Raw genomic sequence first — 18,042 nt, forward strand, 5'->3', positions numbered from 1 at the left:
TTGAATTTGTGATGTAGTCAGCACCATTGAGTCTGTCTCTGAGATTACAGTCCCTTGTAAATCTTTGGATGCATTAGCACTTCTAAATTGAGAATTAGTTTATAGATGAAAATTTGCCAACACTGTAGACAGCAGTGTTACAGGATCTTCTCATATTCATCCAACCAATGAAAGCAGTGTCATGGCACAAGCCCCACCCCTTTGGGGACATGCCTGCCATGTTGTGATGTACATAAAAAGAGTGGGGCGTACAGCAGAGCACTGCAATGCTGGTTTCATCAGTCTTACCTCTTCGCTCTTCTCCCAGTGGACATCACTAACTATGGAAGCTGTTTTATATTAGCATGTTAATGGTGGGTAAGATTGAGTTAAAATTAGTTAGAGATGCTGTCTTACTATATTCCTCATAGAAAATGATAATCTGATTATTGGACACAATAAAATATGAAATATTGTGCATAGAAGACAGTAATTTTTCAGTGGTGAAGCTTCAACACACCTTTGTGTTGCTTCTACGTGAAGGGCACAGCTATAACTATTCTCGTGCCACCACTGTGCTTTACAACTTCACACAAACATACACACATACACATATATACACCAAAACACCCAATTGTTGGAAAAGTAATGGTATGAGCAAATGTAGCTTCATGTTTCAAAATATTTAGCATATCTCCAGTATCTCAATAATTAAAATATATCTGGAGTGTATGTCAGTACATGGCATATATCTCCCAGTTGGTGGGATGCAGATTACAATAGATAGACTCTCAAGGTAGTCTCTAGCTAGAGATCCTAGCTTGCATAGAAGAGCATGAGCATGCTTGGTGTAAAACCTGGCTTTGATTGAGTTTGTGGCGTACATCCCAAAATGTGTCTAACTTTGTATTATCTATACCATCAGGATATGCTGCATGTGGCAAGGTTACAACTAAGGCTTGTCTACGCCAATCTTACTCAAAAGCATTACATGAAAGCCTCAACAGACTGAAGCCATAACAACTATTTCTACTGGAATAAATGGCAATTCAAACAAGACACTGCAAGGGACTATTAAACACTGGACAGGAGAGTGAAGGAGTAGCGTTAGAGGTACTGGTTTCTTCACTCTCTTTTTTGAAGGATGTGGCCCTTGAAAAGAGTACTGAATGTGAACAGTTGGCTATCCAGATGGGATCCATGGATATGGTTTGGATTCTTGAATGCGTTTCTGAGATAAGGCAGGATAAATCAAATAAATACGTTTGGAAAGCACCTGGAAAACCCAATACTGAAGTGTTTAAATAGAATGCTGGGGGGAGGAGGGAAAGAAAAGAATCCAGAAAATAGCGCAATGCCAATACTGAGAATGGGATTGGGAGGGGTGAACAGCATGGGGAGGCACCTAATAATTAACATGCAAATCCAGGAACATAGATAAGTTGCGTGATTCTAGGGTTCCAGTGTGTACACAATACAGAGAGTGTGGGGAACAAAACGGGAAGGTCAGAATGATGTAGCAGACATTACTGAAATTTGGGGAGATGAAACGAATGGAAGTATTGAAGGGAAGAAACATTCAAAAGGAGGAGAGGCTTGACATTATATGTGAAGGAAGCACACACATGTATTGGGATCCAGGAATTTGAGCACAAGCGCCCAATAGCATTTGGATAAAAATACAAGGGAGAGGAAATGAGCACAGTATTGTGCTATAGATCACCAAGCCAGGCCAGAAACTTTGGACAGCTTCCAGGGACGTGTGTATCTCAGGTATGTCATGATACCATTACCCAAATAATGCAAATTTGCCTCATTTGTGCAATGAAGTCACAACACATGACATCAGTGTGACTTCTAGCAACAGCTATGCGTGTTTTGGTGCATATTGTGCAGGTTTCAGTTCATGCATGGGCTGTGAAACCAGCTGTTCCAAGCAGAGAATGGTATCTGCATGAAACATTTTGTGCATCCTTGATAACCCCTTATATATGCTGCAAGCAGAATGTATAGAAGGAAAACAAGCAGAGGTGTAATATTTAACTGTGTCATTATGTGTATTTCTCCAAGAAAAAGCTGCATGGCTTCATGGGACAACAAATACTGGCCATGCAGAAAATCAATAGTTTGAAGAGCAATGCTTTGTCTGCCTCTCTTTCACAGACCCACCCAGGATTTGTATCCTGGCTGCTATCCACCCAGGCACGCATATCCAGGTGAGCCCTCATGACCTATCTTTTACAGGGTTGGACTGATTCATGGACATCATCAGGATCAGCGGTTAGTAGCCTTGATAGCAGTGTGACTGCTCTGAAGGCCATCTGCTGGGAGACTAGTGGGCTCCCTTGTGTAGTTGGTTGCCCACTGTGAGAACAGACAGCTGGACTAGATAGGCCAAGGGACTGATCCAGCAGGACATTGCTTATGTTATATACTTATGTCTACCTAGCAATAGCCAACGGTTACTAGTTTTTAAAATGGAAGTGCATCACCAACCTTCAGATAGCAAGCATTTACATTCCATTGCAATCCATATTTACTCCTGGCTATTTTAAAGCATGGATAGTGACGTTCAGAGGGAGCTTTAAGGTAAACCAGAATTATGAGGAAAACAAAGTAGGGGAAGAGGTACTGTCTACAAGGATTAATGACTAAACTATGAAGAGGCTTACAAGTAAAAAAAAACTGTGTTGCCAGGAAGACAAATTGGGAGCCAGAACAAATGCTGAAGTTAGTGCCTGAGCAAACTTTCTTAAAGGATGTGTCCTGGGTTTAAGGTTCTGATTAATGACAAAAATTCGCTCTTTTCAACAGATGGGGCCAGCCTTTGCGTTAATAAGAACACAGATCCACAAATGCAGCCAGCAAGCCTAACATGAAAGTAAGCAGAGTTCTCCTCTACTGACTATAAATAGATTGGGCTTCTTCTGTTCCGAGGCTCTGTAGAAGCATACATCTATGAATTCATCCCATTACCAATCATGAAAATAACATTAATGGCCAAACTGATTAAACTCAAGTGGAGAAAACCCAGACAGGGCTTTGCTTACATTATGAGAAGACAAGGTTGGATTTTATCTGTCAGCTTAAATTTCTTGGCAATATTTTAGCCTCACAACAGTAAAAACAGAATCTCCAGCTCCCTTAGAGTAATGTTATTACATCTTTTCCTTTAAAGGGCTTGTACCCAGAATTAGAATGGGAATTTCCATAGCTCACTGGGAGAGCAGAGCCTGCCTAGCATGTAGAAAGCTTTGTATTTGATCACTGGTATGTCTGGGCAGCCAAAACGATCAGACTGGTGATAGAAAAGACCTCCACTGAGATCTTGAAGAACTCATGTCCTTCATATTAAGTAATGCTGTCCTAAATTCACAATCTAAGCCAATATAAAGTATTTTCCTTTTATTCCTCCTTAAGTGTACTTGTCTTGTATTGATTCAAATCAGTCAAGATTTTGCTAACACCTGATTATTCTAAGGATTTTTCTGAACTTCAAGCAGAATTTGGCTCCCTAATCCACAACAGTGTCAATGTAATCAAGTCAATGTAATCAAGTCAAGCACAGGCTCAAGATGGACCAGAGGGCTCAAGATGGACCAGATGCTTTGGCTATTTCAAAGAACCTTAGATGCTTTAATCTCTGATGGAGTTGATATCCAACACTAAACCCACCTCGTATTTGAATGTTTGCAAAATTGTTATTAATGACATTTACAACGTATGAACTAAAGAACTGAAACATCCGATAATGGAACATGGATGGTTGCAGGTCTTAAAAGATGTCAAATCAGTTTCATCAGATTTAAGATTTAAATTGATTAATCAAAGGATTCTATTTTGAGTCTACTGGACATCCCCAGGAATGTATTTAAAAGGATGGATATCAGATTTTCTTTGTTGGCGATATAAAAAAATTGAGGGGTCATTGAATCATATGAACTGGTAAACTAAATATTCTAGATGGAGATTCATAACTATACTTAGATGAGACCACACAGACTCTGAAAGAGCAAGTGCCCAGATGGACTCTGTGTTAAATGGACAAAGTCAGGATAACTTTTCCAGCAGGATAAGATGGCAAGGCAGCCATACCTCTATTTGGAGAGGACTAAATGTATTTTAGTTTTTCATACATTGGTATGTCCAGGTTAAATTATGGTGATACAGTCTACATAAGGCTGCCTTTGTGGACCAGTACTTGCATGCGTGAGATAGAGAGACCTGCCATTGCCATTTTCTCCCCTACAGTACTGATCCTGTTGCCCAGAAAGATTGATGGAGCCTGTAATTCTGGACCTCTTAATCTGGACTCCTTTGTATTTGTTCCAGTTTTATACAAAGCAGGAGGCAAGTAAAAGCCGACTTCTTTAGTGGGCACTGTGGTGCAGAACCAAAACTACAGCCATGCTAATCTTTTAGGAAGTGAATCAGATCAGTATTGCAAATCTAATCCTTTTAGATACCAGGCAATGTATTTCCAAGTTTAAATGGACTTTGAAAGGACCGTCATGTACCTGTGTTTCAAGGTCAGTTAATCAAGGAGTAAAGAAGAAATTCGGTATTTCATTTTCATTTGCTGGAGCCCCATTAGGGCAATGTAGATAATATTGGTAAGTCATAGGCAGCACCATCACTGCAATGTAAGCTCAAAATAAAGACACAGCTCTCAATAATCTTGTAAATGGATATAAAAGCATATGGCTTTTTACTACTCTGCAAGCAAGTCATACATAAAATCTTCTACCACATCATATTTGTTCTTTTGAAACTTGGAAAAGGAGTGGGTTGGGCTGTATGTAATAGACTATTATAGAGTCAGTTAATCCCCTTTTATTGCTAAGCTATGATGATGACAACTGAAGATTAGAAAGGAGAAAGGGCTGGAACCTAAACACTGAGGGAAGATGTTCTTTTCTCCACAGTTTTAATGTACAAATGAACTTTCATTCTTCATCTGGATGGAATCCAGGAAAACCTGAATAATTGCACAGAACTTCTAATGCACTTGCTACATAGATGTAGAGTCAAACAAGTTGGTTTGTGTTCTCCATAAAGAAACACAAAACATCTAGCAATGCCAGATGGAGATTCTTGATACTCAGCATTCCTGATCTGTTTAGATCTGTTTAGAAAAAGGAATAGCAAAGCCTCTGGGACTGAAATAATGAGTAAAAGCAGTTGAGCTGAGGAGCTCCAGATGTACAAAATGAGATATTGAATATTTCTGGAATTAAAGGCCTCTCTCAGAACTCATGGGTCTGAAGTTAAATGAAGCAAGATGCAAAACCAATGAAAAGATGCACTTCTTTGTAATATACATCAACTGTGGAATTCTCTGGCAATGCCATCATATGAGAAATTGGCCCAATTTAGATGACTTTAGACTAGCTGGAGACAAATAAATAGAGACAAAATGTTTATTGGGAACCAACATAATTATGTTAAATCAAAAGACAATGATTGCTTAGGGCTATTCACTTATGTCGTCTAAACAGTAATTCATTATGTATTCATATGTATTGTGCAATATATTCATATACAAATAAAAGTTATCCCAACTTCCTCAGCTTACTGCCCTCCAGATGTTTAGGTCTTCAGATCCCATTATCCTTCCATTATCCTGTGCTGACTGGAATAATAAGACTTCAAGTCTAGAAAATACCTATTTGTATTTGAGTTCTAAAACCACATATTCATGATAGGTGAGTATAGGAAAAGGTAGACAATACAAACATTCTCTGTAATTTTCAATGATTTGGGGAACAGTCTGAACTCAGCTCAACTCAGAAGCATGTTGGAGACTGGCTGAAATCCACCTTCGAGGCCTTCAGATGTTCATAGTCAAATTAATAAACTGAGAGAGAGAGAGAGAGAGAGAGAGAGAGAGAGAGAGAGAGAGAGACTAAGTGTTACAATTGATACCTTCCAGTTTATCAGGAGCTGGGGTCTTTCTGTCTCTTCATATTTTGAATGGGTACCCTTCTGTGTATGTCTATTCATGGGAAGCACTGTCATTATGCAAAGTATTCTCTGGTTGAATAGGAAAATAAGTTAGTGCTCTCTCCCCAAAAATTATCTTTCCTCCCCAGACACAGCAACATAAATGGGGGTTCTAGCAGCTGGTCACAATGGATTTTTAAAAAAATTATACTTATATGGCACCTTTTTTTCCAGAGAAGCACAAGACTGCAAATATTCCTCCCTGTTTTGTCTTCACATCAAGCTTGTAAGGTAGTCAGACTAAGAGATAGTGACTGGCCTAAAGTTAGCCAATAAACATCATGGCCAAATAGATATTTGAAACTCAGACTCCCAAGTCTTACTACAATCCTGAGCTATTAATACTTACCCATGAAATCATTTATTATGACAATATATAAGGGGGAAAAACCTTTACTGAATAAACTGTGATATTAAACAAATCATCTTATATTTTCCTTCTGAACAGCTGGCATGTCTGGGAGTGAGCTTGCTGTCTCGTAAATGTGTGTGATGTGTGTGTGCATGTGTGTGGATAGCTAACTAGCATTAACTATCATTCTGCTGGAATAAAGGAAAATATTTCAAAACGTTGGAAATGGCCAGCATATCATTTGTTAGTCTGACATGAAAAAGAAAAGATGTTAAAGCATCTCTCTTCATCTATGCAAAGAAATATTTGAATTGGTTTAAGTGTCTCTTCATCAGAATTTGTTTTAATTTGCATTTGTGTCCTTTGTAATTGACTTGGCTGAGAAACTGAGGTAATAGGGTGATGGTTTTGCCTAGTATTATGCGGGACAAATTTCACTGATCTGCCATTAATGGTGTCTGTGCAGCTACGACACCAGTTTTTATTGTTTTATTTTTAATATATCATTGCGGCTATTTTGGGAGCAGTGATAACAATAAGCGTCACATGGACAGAGCCATTTTGATTTCATTAAATATTGAACAGCTGCTAACAGTGGCATCCACAGGGGTAAATTAAAAAAAAAAAAACAAGAGGTGATGCCTGTTAAAAGGAGTGGGGCTTTGATGATATAGTTGTAGCTGCCATCTTGACTTTTTGGATTATGCCCTGCAGACACCCCTGGCCACTGACACACTCCTGTATATATTCAGGCAAGTGAGACTAGCAAGGAAGAGCAGCTCTGGTAGGGCTTTACCAGTGTTAAATAGTTCAGCCCTTCTGTCAGTTTCTGCAGACTTTGTCTAGGCTTGGAAACTAAACAGGATTGGACCTGGTTAGTATTTGGGTGGGAAATGGCCAGGAAATGCCAGGGTTGCTGGCTAAACTGGGAAGTTCAATACATCCTGAAAGAAGGCAATGGCAAAAGACTTGGGTATGGTTACTAAGAAGCTTGTGGTCCATGAAGGTTTTTTTTTTTTATCCTGCCTTTATTATTTTTATAAATAACTCAAGGCGGTGAACATACCTAGTACTCCTTCCTCCTCCTATTTTCCCTACAACCACAACCTTGTGAGGTGAGTTGGGCTGAGAGAGAGTGACTGGCCTAAAGTTGGCCAGCTGGCTTTCATGCCTAAGGCAGGACTAGAACTCACAGTCTCCTGCTTTGTAGCCTGGTACCTTCACCATTAGACCAAACTGGCTCTAGTGTTACCAGAAGTTACCAAAAGTTGAGCATGACCTAAAGGAGACTTGACTGTTCTATCAGCTATTCAGCTACCTTCACCTTCCTGTTCTTGAGGCAAGTAAGGCATGAACTGTGATGGATAACTGGAGACTGTTCATCCTCTGTATATGATCATAGCAACAGCTGGATCGTGCCATAAACCACTACTGCTGACGTTCTCTACGTTTTGGTCTGAATGGTAGAGAGTGGTTAATTATTTAATTATTGGGATTAGGGTTTGGGTACAGGCTGGATGGCAAGCCTCTTGAGTGGCTTAAGTTCCAAGTCTCATCCAGTTGTGTAACTCTCTGGGTAGCCTTCAGAAAGCAGAATCTCTCTGTTTTGCTTAGGGGTAAGCAACATGATGCCACAGGCACCAAAATGCCCGTGGATGCCTCCCTTGGTATTCACTAGCTAGTTGCTCCACCTGACATTTTTAAAGATTCTTTTAATTCAAAAATAATTTAATTAATTCTTAATTAATTTAATTAAAAGCTGGTGGGCAGCAATGCACCAGTCTCTAGCATATTTATTTGCAGCAATGCCTTGGGCCATTCTTTGAATAGACAAGTCTCCCACAGCTAAATGTCCAACATGTCCCAATTTCAAAATAGTTTCACGCTCTTGGTCAAGCTTATATTCCAGAAGGGCGTGATCTTAGGTCATTACAAGAAAACATCTAAGAGCTATGTGGTGCTACATTTATTGTCATATAAACTTCCATGAGCTTCCTTTATTTTTTAAGGCATCATAGAATCCTAGTTTTGTATTTTGAAAAATAAATGCATTAATGTTGATTTACTCTAAAGTAGATTTTGGTTCCTTGGCTATGACAAAACACTTTTTTCATTTTTTTAGTCTGAGAAATGTGAACCCTTTCTGCATTTTATCACAAACTTGACTTTAAGCTATGATTTGTAAACTAGATACAGTGAAATGCACCTGGTCTGTTTTAGTGACCATATTCCTAGTGCAAAATGATGCTTCAGTACCCTGCTTGCTCCCATCCCTTCCCATCTTGCTGTGTGTATGTTAAGTGTTGTGAGACAGCTCACGCAGCATTGCAGAAGTTCCCAAGGCAAGGTATGAGAATCCAGTTTGAACACATACGTAAAAAGCAAATATGGGGGAGAGGTAAGTGAAGTGAACCAAGCCACAGAGGAAATGGTTTGACACATGTTGTGGTCTTCCAAAAGATCACTATACATGAGTAGGACCTTTTGCAATACAGTTTCGGGTTCCGGAAGATTGTTGGATGCTGATTTCATGGGTGTCAAGCATATAACCAGAAGGCTGCAGGACATAGATTAATATGCATATCCAGCAGTTTTTCAGAAGACTGCATAAAAGAGGTGGGGAAAAATCCCTGGAAGTTGGGGGAGTGAAACAGGCAATTTACCTCCTGATTTAATCCCATCTATTGAAGAAATAGGCAACTAAGGTGTATAGCACTTGCCCCTTCCCCCCATACATTTCCTACAGTACTGGGAGTGATTGGTGGGCTGGCAGTTGAGGCAGAGTGGGAAGGGGAAAATAAGCTGGAACTTCCACTAATCGCTATCCTTAAACCACCCCATGTTATAGTTGTATAGTGGTATGTAGTACCACGTCATGGCCCCATTGTGGAGGCAGAGACAGTCTTGCATTTTATGTGGCCCTGCTTTTAAGCGTCTGAAGGGATGCATGCTAACAGGGCAGGACATGAAGAACAGCCTTAAGTAACCACCTGAAAAAGATGCAGGAAACCAATCTCTTTAATTAGCTTCATTATGTCCCCAGGATAATATGTCCAGTAAAAAGTGAATTGAGGAAAGTAGAATCACAACTGACAAACAATGTTTGGCTTTTGTGCTCTTAAGGGTTTACCTCATTTATATGAAGGTTAATGAAATCTCTGTTTTCCACACATAATGCCTGGAATACTCCTGCAAGAAGAATGTTAATGTTATTTTCAGTTACTGAAATGTTCAAAACCCCTTTTTCAATAAAATGTCAGACATAAAGTAAATGTTAATATTTACAGGTAGGATTCCAGAAGTCCCAGTGGGAAACATTAATGATGTCTGCAAAACTGAAGATTGTTCTGACATTTCTTTATGCCGGGATAAATGTTCTTTACTGGTTGGTGACAGAAATGAAGGTGACATTTGGACATTTTTGGAACAACCTAGCATGGCTTTGAGATGCATTGATTAATGTCAGAATTTTCAAACATTTACTACTGGGACTCTTCAGATCTTAAGAATGACAGGCCATATCGCCATTCATCAGGTTTTTATTACAAGGATTCCATAGACAGATACATAGCACAGTTGTAGAAATCTGCCTTTCATGAAATGATCCCATATGGATATAGAGTCACATGAAATGTACAGTGAATGTATGGTTTCTAACTTGTATTCCATATCTGCAAGCCATCAAAGCTGTAACCCTACAGACATTTACTGAAATATATTAATTCTAAATTTACAAGATTGTTATAAAACAAGCAAAATAGGGACATCCATCTTAAGTTTTAATTAGGACCCAAAGGACGCAGGAAGGCTTATTTCTCAGAAGACATGTACAAAATTATACTATTGTTAGGATTTAACTGATTCAAAACCAAATTATGAATGAAGTTGAAATAATTAGAATGGTCATTCATGGTCTATCACATACTACTGAAGATAAAAATGCATTCAATAAGGAAACAAATAGTACCATGTGAAGATACTCACTGCTTGCATTTTCTAAGCGAATTAGGCAGTTTAAGAAGTCATCAAATTCAATCTGATGCTGATCATCGGAGTATCTTAACACAATCAGCTGCAGCAGATAGTTATTGACTTGAAATCCTTAAAGAAAGGTAAATATGAGTTTCTTTAACAGTTCAAGTTTGCTAGTCTTCAAGCCAATCATTTGAAAACCCACTTTTAAATGATATTGTCATTATCAATGCAAAGTTTGGCAATCTGAGAAAAACAGTTTTTATCTGAAAAACAGACTTTTAGCCTTATAGGTGGGTGATACAGATCCGTTCCTAGCAAGACAGGCAGGTTACACACATATTTTTATCTCATCTAATGCATAGAGTATGCTCCTAAGGAGAATTATGTGTATACACAGATATATTATTTTGAGAGGAGAGAGAGAAGGAAGGAGTTCCTCTCTACTTTTACCATTCTCCCCTGTTGCGCAACCTGTTCATTGCTGGATCAGAAATATATCCGAACTAATTTACCTTACTCAGGACTTCTTAAAGCCCACGTCTGAAAGGGACAGTTGAACAGAAGGTACTCTCTCCCTTCTAATCTCTGGTACAGAGATGGGAAGCCAGAGTGGCTGCTCAAATTGGGGCTGCTTTCAGTTCTGCTAACTTTTTGTTTTTCTTTGCACCACTTACAGGGGCAGTTGTATTTGTGAAATGGGAGTAGTAAGGGGATGTAGAAGAGTCCCCATCCCGCACCTCCAGTCTTAATCAGGCCATTATGGATTGAATAAATTGTGGATGTTATTAGCCATAACAGTGGCAGAAATAGCATTCAGGATGGCTGCACCCCATTTAAGTGGGGTTGATGTAGATTCCATTGGTTGCCTGTATAAGCTCCAAGAGATGATCTCCAAGCTGTGGGAATGAACATTAAAATGGCAAATGCGGAACACTTTACTGCATCAGCATATGTATAATCTAATAGTAACTGACTTAGCCTTCCACCTTCACATCTCTTCTAGAGAAGGATGTGCAGGATGACTGCAGCCTGGTGTGGAAATTGTCCTGCCCGTTCCATTGATATCCATTTGTCAGTAGGACAACTCCATTGTAACTTCACTGCCAATGAAGCTGAAGGAGGGGAGATTCAGGACAGAAAAGAAGGGGGGAAGAAGATAGAGAGTAAAAACATTTGCTCCTATGCTATAACTTTTACGGGAATTATAGTCTGGGTAAATTGTCTTTGTTTTCCCCTATTTATTGTTAACAGTTGTTCATGAAGGTGGGGACATTCCCTCAGCAGGAGACTAAAGTTAATACCTTTCTTCTAAAGTCATTCTCCCAGGGCTTCTCAACTGTATCAACTTTAAGATGTGTGGACTTCAACTCCACACATTTCCCAGCATGCTGGCTGGGGAATCCTGGGAGTTGAAGTCCACACATCTTAAAATTGCCAAGGTTGAGAAACACTGCTATAGAAGAACAGATTCTGACTGTATTCTTTATCATATGTCTCAAGCAGTGATTACCCTTGAAAAAAAAATTGATATTGTGTCAGCAAACAAGGGACTTGGCACAAAATCTGCCTTAAGGAAAGTAATCGGGAAAGACTGGGGTAGGATCCTTCCCAATAATCCTTTTTGCCTTGTACAATATACTGTCCTAAGTTGTCACCTATTGCAAAAACCATTCAGAAAAGTGGTACCTGCTGCTTTTAAAGCAAGGCGAAGTTCATAGGAAGACATTGTGCCAGACTGATCAGAGTCAAAATGAAGGTAGAGGCTCTGAATCAAAGAGAGAAAAATACACAGCAAATAATAAGCATGGATGTCGTAAATTAATCACTGAGTTGAGATTTTCTTTTTGAAGTCAAAAACTGTGAATACAGCAAAAGCTTAGCCTTTTAATAAAACCGGTTGATCTGAAAACGTACGATCAGATTCCTTCTGATTTTTGACCGTATAGACTAACATGGTTCTCTGTCTACCATTTCTTTTGAAATAATGTTTTTGCCAGTTCTTGCAAGTTAGTTTGAACTGTTCTGTATAAGAATATATGAATATGTGACTGTTGGATAAGTATATAGTATTGAGTTTCTCTTTAGCATTGCACTTAACTGTAGGCTATAACCAATACTTACATTATGGGCACACATTTATGAAGTTTTTTACTGTTTTAAATTTTCAAATACACACAAAGCATTTTTGAAACTCCAAAATTAGTAAATCCACTTTGAGAAATAACAGGCAGAAGTATGGAATATGATTTCTAAAAGCAGAAATACATTTAGATGCAACGCCTCTAGTCTCTAGGTTCATACAGCCAATCACTATTTGTTTTTGCATAAATGCCCCTTTTCAGTACATGAACTTCAACATGAACTAGCTTACAATTACTCAGGGTACTATGGATTCTTGTACATTTATTTTCTTAATTGATATTCTTATATCCTGCCTTAATTGATTACATCAGTGGATACTTTGCTAGTTTTAAAGAAATGGGTAATGTTCAAAAGCAGTTGTAATCTGTATATATTTGGAACCCAACAGGCTTGTTAATGAAAGCCAGTGTGGTGTGGTAGTTAAAGGCACTGGGCTAGAAACCAGGGGACCGTGAGTTCTAGTCCTGCTTAGGCACGAAAGCCAGCTGGGTGACCTTGGGCCAGTCACTCTCTCTCAGCCCTAGGAAGGAGGCAAGGGCAAATCATTTCCAAAAAATGTTGCAAGAAAGCTGCATGAACTTGTCCATGTGGTTGCCAGGTGTCAAGATGCACTTGAAAGCGTGCACACATGTGTTTGCTAACAAAAGAGATGAGTACATGGAAAATTTCCCTAATGCAGCTTATGGAAAGAACAGAGAAAGAACAAAGAACTTGGGGAAGAGACAGAGGCCTCTGCAGGGGAGTAAAAAAACTCAAGTCGACAACTGTGACACATGTGATACATATAAAAAAGTACTAGAACTTTGTGTGGTTGTGGCTACCATTTTGACTTTTTTGCTACAAACACAACAGCCTGCAAACCTCCCTGGGAAGAGCACTAGACCTTGTTTCTCATCCTGCTAAGGCATCCAGCTAAGTGCACTAATTTAGATTGGAATAATATTGTACCACAAGCCAACTGCGTACAGTATTTAACCCTCAACACCACTGTTTTGACTGAATCTGGAGTAAAGGATGGTGGCTAACAGGCAGCAAATACTCAGTCCATAGAGATGTAACAGGAACCCAATTATTGTAATTTGCTAAAAACATGGCTGGAATTGAAAGAGAAAAATAATAATCTATCACAGGTAACTTAATTATTTTAGGATTTGCTCCTTTAGATTTTAGGGTTAATGTTCCTGTGGATCTAATAGGCCACTTCAAATTACATTTGTTGATAATTGGAGGAGACAGGCGTCAAAATCATCAGTGGAAATTGAGACATTAAGCAAGATTTTATTCTTCTGCTCATGAATCAGCAGTTTTTTCTTGCAATGTGTCAACAGCAAGAGTTATTTCACTTGGCCTCATCCAGAGGAACATTTCTGGCATTCATTATTTCAAAAATAGATTTTTTTTATTTAGTCAAAAGCACTGTTAATGTTCCTGCAACAGTGGTATGAATAACAGAAAAAAAACACAATTTCATAGAATGATTGCTTTTTTCTTTTAGAACATTCTTATTAAATTGTAGTGGTTCTTCATCATTTCTGCTCTAAAATACCTTCCAAAATGTCTAATAAAACAGCAGATAAAACAAAGCGACTGTGTAATCAACTTACAATCCACTTCTTCAGTTTGTCCCAGAAAATTTTGAATTCGTTGAATTCCAGTTTTCCATTCCCACTGGACTGATGCAGTTCCCATTAAGGAAAACAGTAATGGCAGATTAAATATAATATATAATCTCAGTGTCCTATTCCATGAAGAGATTTATTTAAACAAATTAAACCTGTTTAATTAATAGGCTGTTCCCATAGATTAGCCTTAAGATGTTCTTTTGTAGCAAAGACTCTACTGATAGAATCATCTTTCTAGGCTCTCTTTGCCAAAGCCAGTGCTCTACTATAGAGAAACATTAGATTAAAATCGAGGCACTACTCCCAGCGCCCGGTTCAAGAAATGCCATACGAAACTGAGTGCAATAGGCTATGACTAGACTAGGCCAAGTTGGGCAGACGGTAGTGCTGAGACCCTCATGCCATGGCTCAGGAGCTCAGAGAACCTAAAAGTTTGGGAGCTTGTTTAATTTTCACCCAAAATATCCACCCAGCATCTTCTTCTCTTCCTCCTCCCTCTCCTCCCACAATAATCTCTGCTATTATGAGTTTACCATGCAATCTGTTATTTGTCTGAAGGCCCTCGGAATCTGTTGAAACAATGCAGTGAGGCAGTAAATCTAATATGTATATATTTATATAGCAATATATATATATATTGTTATGGAGAAGTATAGTGAATGGTGCCGATGTGGATGTTTAATTAGGTTTCCTTTGCTTTCCCTTATCTTCTGCCTTTAATTTATTTTGCTCATTACTTCTTTCCCCTTTTCTGTACTATATATATGGTTGGCCATGAAAGAAAACAAAATATGATGATGAATATGTATCTGTACAGTATGTATTTTACTGCAAAATAGTATGTACTGACCTTGATAGTCTGTACTTAGTAGCAACGAGGAGGAGAAGGAGGAGGAGGAGGAGGAGGCAGAGGAGGTAGAGGAGGTGGTGGTAGTGGTGGAGAAGCCAGCTAGGTCTATGTTCAGAAAAGGAGCTTATATCTACTTATGTCCATTCACCAAATAGCACTGGCGGAATTGATTCCTTCTCCTCTGTGGCCCCCTCATCTTCCAAATTGATTCCAGAAAATCAGGAAACTGCCAGAGAAGATTTGGAAGTTAGCCTTTGGGAGGAGTAAAAGGGGAAAGGGCCATTATGCAATTGAATAAAATGCCTTTTGCAAGACTTTGGATGAAAACTGTTGATTCCACCTTTCTTGAACATAACTTCACAAATGATCTGTAGACTGTTACTGGTTCTGCTTCATGTCCATATTTTTAATAATGAAAATTGAAAGTCTAAAATGCCATTTTGTCTTCCTTCAATATCTGACACATCTTTTGAGATGGCAAAGTCTCATAGAGTTGACTGTAGCATTTTCATCACATTCACTCAAAGAAGTCTTCATGCTCTATTTAAAAGGATACATCCATTAAGGAAATTATATTTCTACATGACAGGAGGCTTATTTTCTTGAATTTGATGTTGCCTGCTGGAATATAAAAACAAATTCTTTGTCTCCAATAATTTCATCCCAAACTAAAAGCTAAACAAACATTTAGCGGCTTCATATATTGAAGTTTGGCACAACATATATTAATCTGTGAATGCATAAGTTTTCCTTCACAGGGCAATGTAATGATGTAAAAGTGAAATATGATTCCTCCTGTCCTTCCCATGTAGTGGGATCACAACTCAGAAAATGATCAAGTAATCATCATCATATCAGCTCTACTGAACTATTCTTTTGGACATTAATCTCTGTATAACTCCCCGCTAGAATTAAGCTCTACTAATTATCGGAACCAGGGTGCGTATTTCTGATTCTATTGAAACACTTTTATTCTTGTTGTGGTGGTCTTGTTATTCTTGTTCCATCCTGCCATTATGTTGCTATGTTGATAATACAAATCCCTAATAGCATTTACACATCTGTTTAGAATTTCTGCTTAATATAGTGTAGCCGGGGTAAACACTGGTAAATTGTCATTAGACCACTGTGGATACTCTGGTTCTGCTGTCAGGGCATTTGGTCCAAAAGCATAGCCTTTTTTCACTATGGTCAAGTTTCCCATAAAAATTAAGGATTAATGTTGATTGCCCTCTATATGTGTCATCATGAACTCACAGAGACTCCCCCAGATTCCCTAAGCAATTTTGCTATTATATTTTTAAAAGAGTTGTTTTGAAAAGGGAGAAAGAAGGATAAAATACAAACACACAAATGAGAAAGCCTTATATGGCTGTAGAGAGAGATTGGCAGTCTGTAAGTAGCCAAGAGGATGGGGGCCAGACCGATGAAATGTTCCATTTGTTAGACTAGATGTCTATTGCAAATATTTAGCAAGAACCATACATGACTTTTTTCTTGAACAACACATCTGTCTTTATCCTGGCATGAAAGAGTGAACTGACAGATCTCAACCAGACTTACTTCTAAGAAACAGTGCATGGGGTTGGCCTGGGATTTGCTTAATTTGTTTGTGTGCAGGTTTGCCCATTTCATCATCATACAGGACATAAGACCATTTGCCAGCCAGGATAGAGGTGCTGTGGCCGTGTTGACACTTACTTTTTTTCAACACAGCATTCAGAATATATTCAAGTTCCTCTGCATTGATCTCCATGTCCTGCAATTGAATAAAGGAAAGCAGCGTTTGTGGGTTCAAAATGCACTATACTTAAAAATGATTCCTTTGTTTGGAAGAGTTCACCGTTTGAAAGACAAAAAGAAAGCAACAAGGACAACACCATGAGAGAACTAAATCGCTGCAGGAAATCAGCTTCATTAGCTTTGGTTAACTCTGCAATGCTTCTTTCCACTAGCCAATCTTAAAATGCCTTTAGACGGTTTCTTAGACTAAAAAGAAACGGAGAATATGCAAGCCTCCTGAGAAAGACTGATCCAGAGAACTGGACCAGTCAGCCCCAAATCTTAGTTGTCTACCCCAACGAATCTCATATCTCAAACAATGTGAATCTGGAAACAGTGATGGGCCCCTAAATATTACTTTTCAAGGAATGCAATACTTGATGGAAGAGATATTGCTCACTGCTAACTTACAGTAAAGCCCTTTATGATCTTATCAGGCAGGCAAGCTAATTGGGACTCATACTGACATTCACTATCAGCATACATTCTGATCTAACTATGTCTGTCCAGTATTCTGTTGTAACCCATTCCTTAATCCTAGCCTGGTTTTAAGGTACACTTGTTTAGAGAAGTGAACCAATCCAAAATTTGGAACTAACCAGTGAGAGTTGACCAGGAGCCAGCAGTAAGAAAAAAAATATAAGGCAGGAGGGTTTGATCAATTTTGGCATTAATAACATTTGTCATAGTACCTTTCTGACCTTGGCACCTTTCTTCAATCATTGTCAAGCGGGGATATTTGTAGCAAGCTGAGATTTTGTCAAAATGATGAAACGTGTATTGTGATGTCATGATGGAAGCTCCACCCCTTACCTATTACAGGTAGTCCCCAGTTTAAGAACGAGTTTCATTCCCAAGGACTGTCCTTAAGTCAAATTTGTATGTAAGCTGGAACAATATTATTGTATAATACTGTATAAGTAGTACTGTGTAATTAACTCGAACCATTGTGTATTTAACTTGAATCATATTTAACTCAAATTTTGCTACAATAGGCTCCATTCTTAACTATGGGTCTTCTATAAACTAGGCGTTCTTAACCCTACCTGTAGCTTGTGATGAAACAATGTAAGTACACAAGGAGTGGGGTTTGTGTTGTGATGCACATTCCAACATTTGCAGACACCCTTGCATCTATTTTTGAATAATTTTTGAATTTTTATTGGCAGGGCGGGTGAGAGGTGTAATGGGAGGTTCTGCCTCTGGAGGCAACGTATTTTGGCTGCCTGGAATATAATGCGTGATATTCAAAGGATTTTTGTTGTTTTACCTCCTGCAGACAATCTCTTGATCTATCCCTGATGATAATGTAACTCCTGAGCCAAAATGCCTGGAAT

General features: G+C 38.7%; 1 protein-coding gene across 2 annotated transcripts in view; it reads right to left on the bottom strand.

The window, feature by feature from the left end:
- Positions 1-5,385: 5,385 nt before the first annotated feature.
- Positions 5,386-18,042, bottom strand: part of CAPN9 (calpain 9) — a 38,631-nt gene continuing 25,974 nt past the window's right edge. The window contains exons 14-20 of one of the 2 annotated variants that reach the window (XM_088143372.1): positions 16,625-16,682; positions 15,480-15,541; positions 14,056-14,124; positions 11,996-12,074; positions 10,319-10,435; positions 9,465-9,523; positions 5,386-5,836 (exon numbers count right to left, since the gene is read on the bottom strand). In XM_088143372.1, coding sequence (XP_087999498.1) covers positions 5,810-5,836; positions 9,465-9,523; positions 10,319-10,435; positions 11,996-12,074; positions 14,056-14,124; positions 15,480-15,541; positions 16,625-16,682 — 471 coding nt within the window. In that variant the 3' untranslated portion in view covers positions 5,386-5,809. Of the gene's footprint in view, positions 5,837-9,464; positions 9,524-10,318; positions 10,436-11,995; positions 12,075-14,055; positions 14,125-15,479; positions 15,545-16,624; positions 16,683-18,042 lie in introns of both variants that reach the window. The other variant, XM_007423663.2, reaches the window with a different exon arrangement.

This window comes from Python bivittatus, unplaced genomic scaffold (genome assembly GCF_059951505.1).
Source record: "Python bivittatus isolate LINGU-HERP-01145 unplaced genomic scaffold, Pbiv_v1 ctg000020_np1212, whole genome shotgun sequence".
Lineage (NCBI taxonomy): Eukaryota > Metazoa > Chordata > Lepidosauria > Squamata > Pythonidae > Python > Python bivittatus.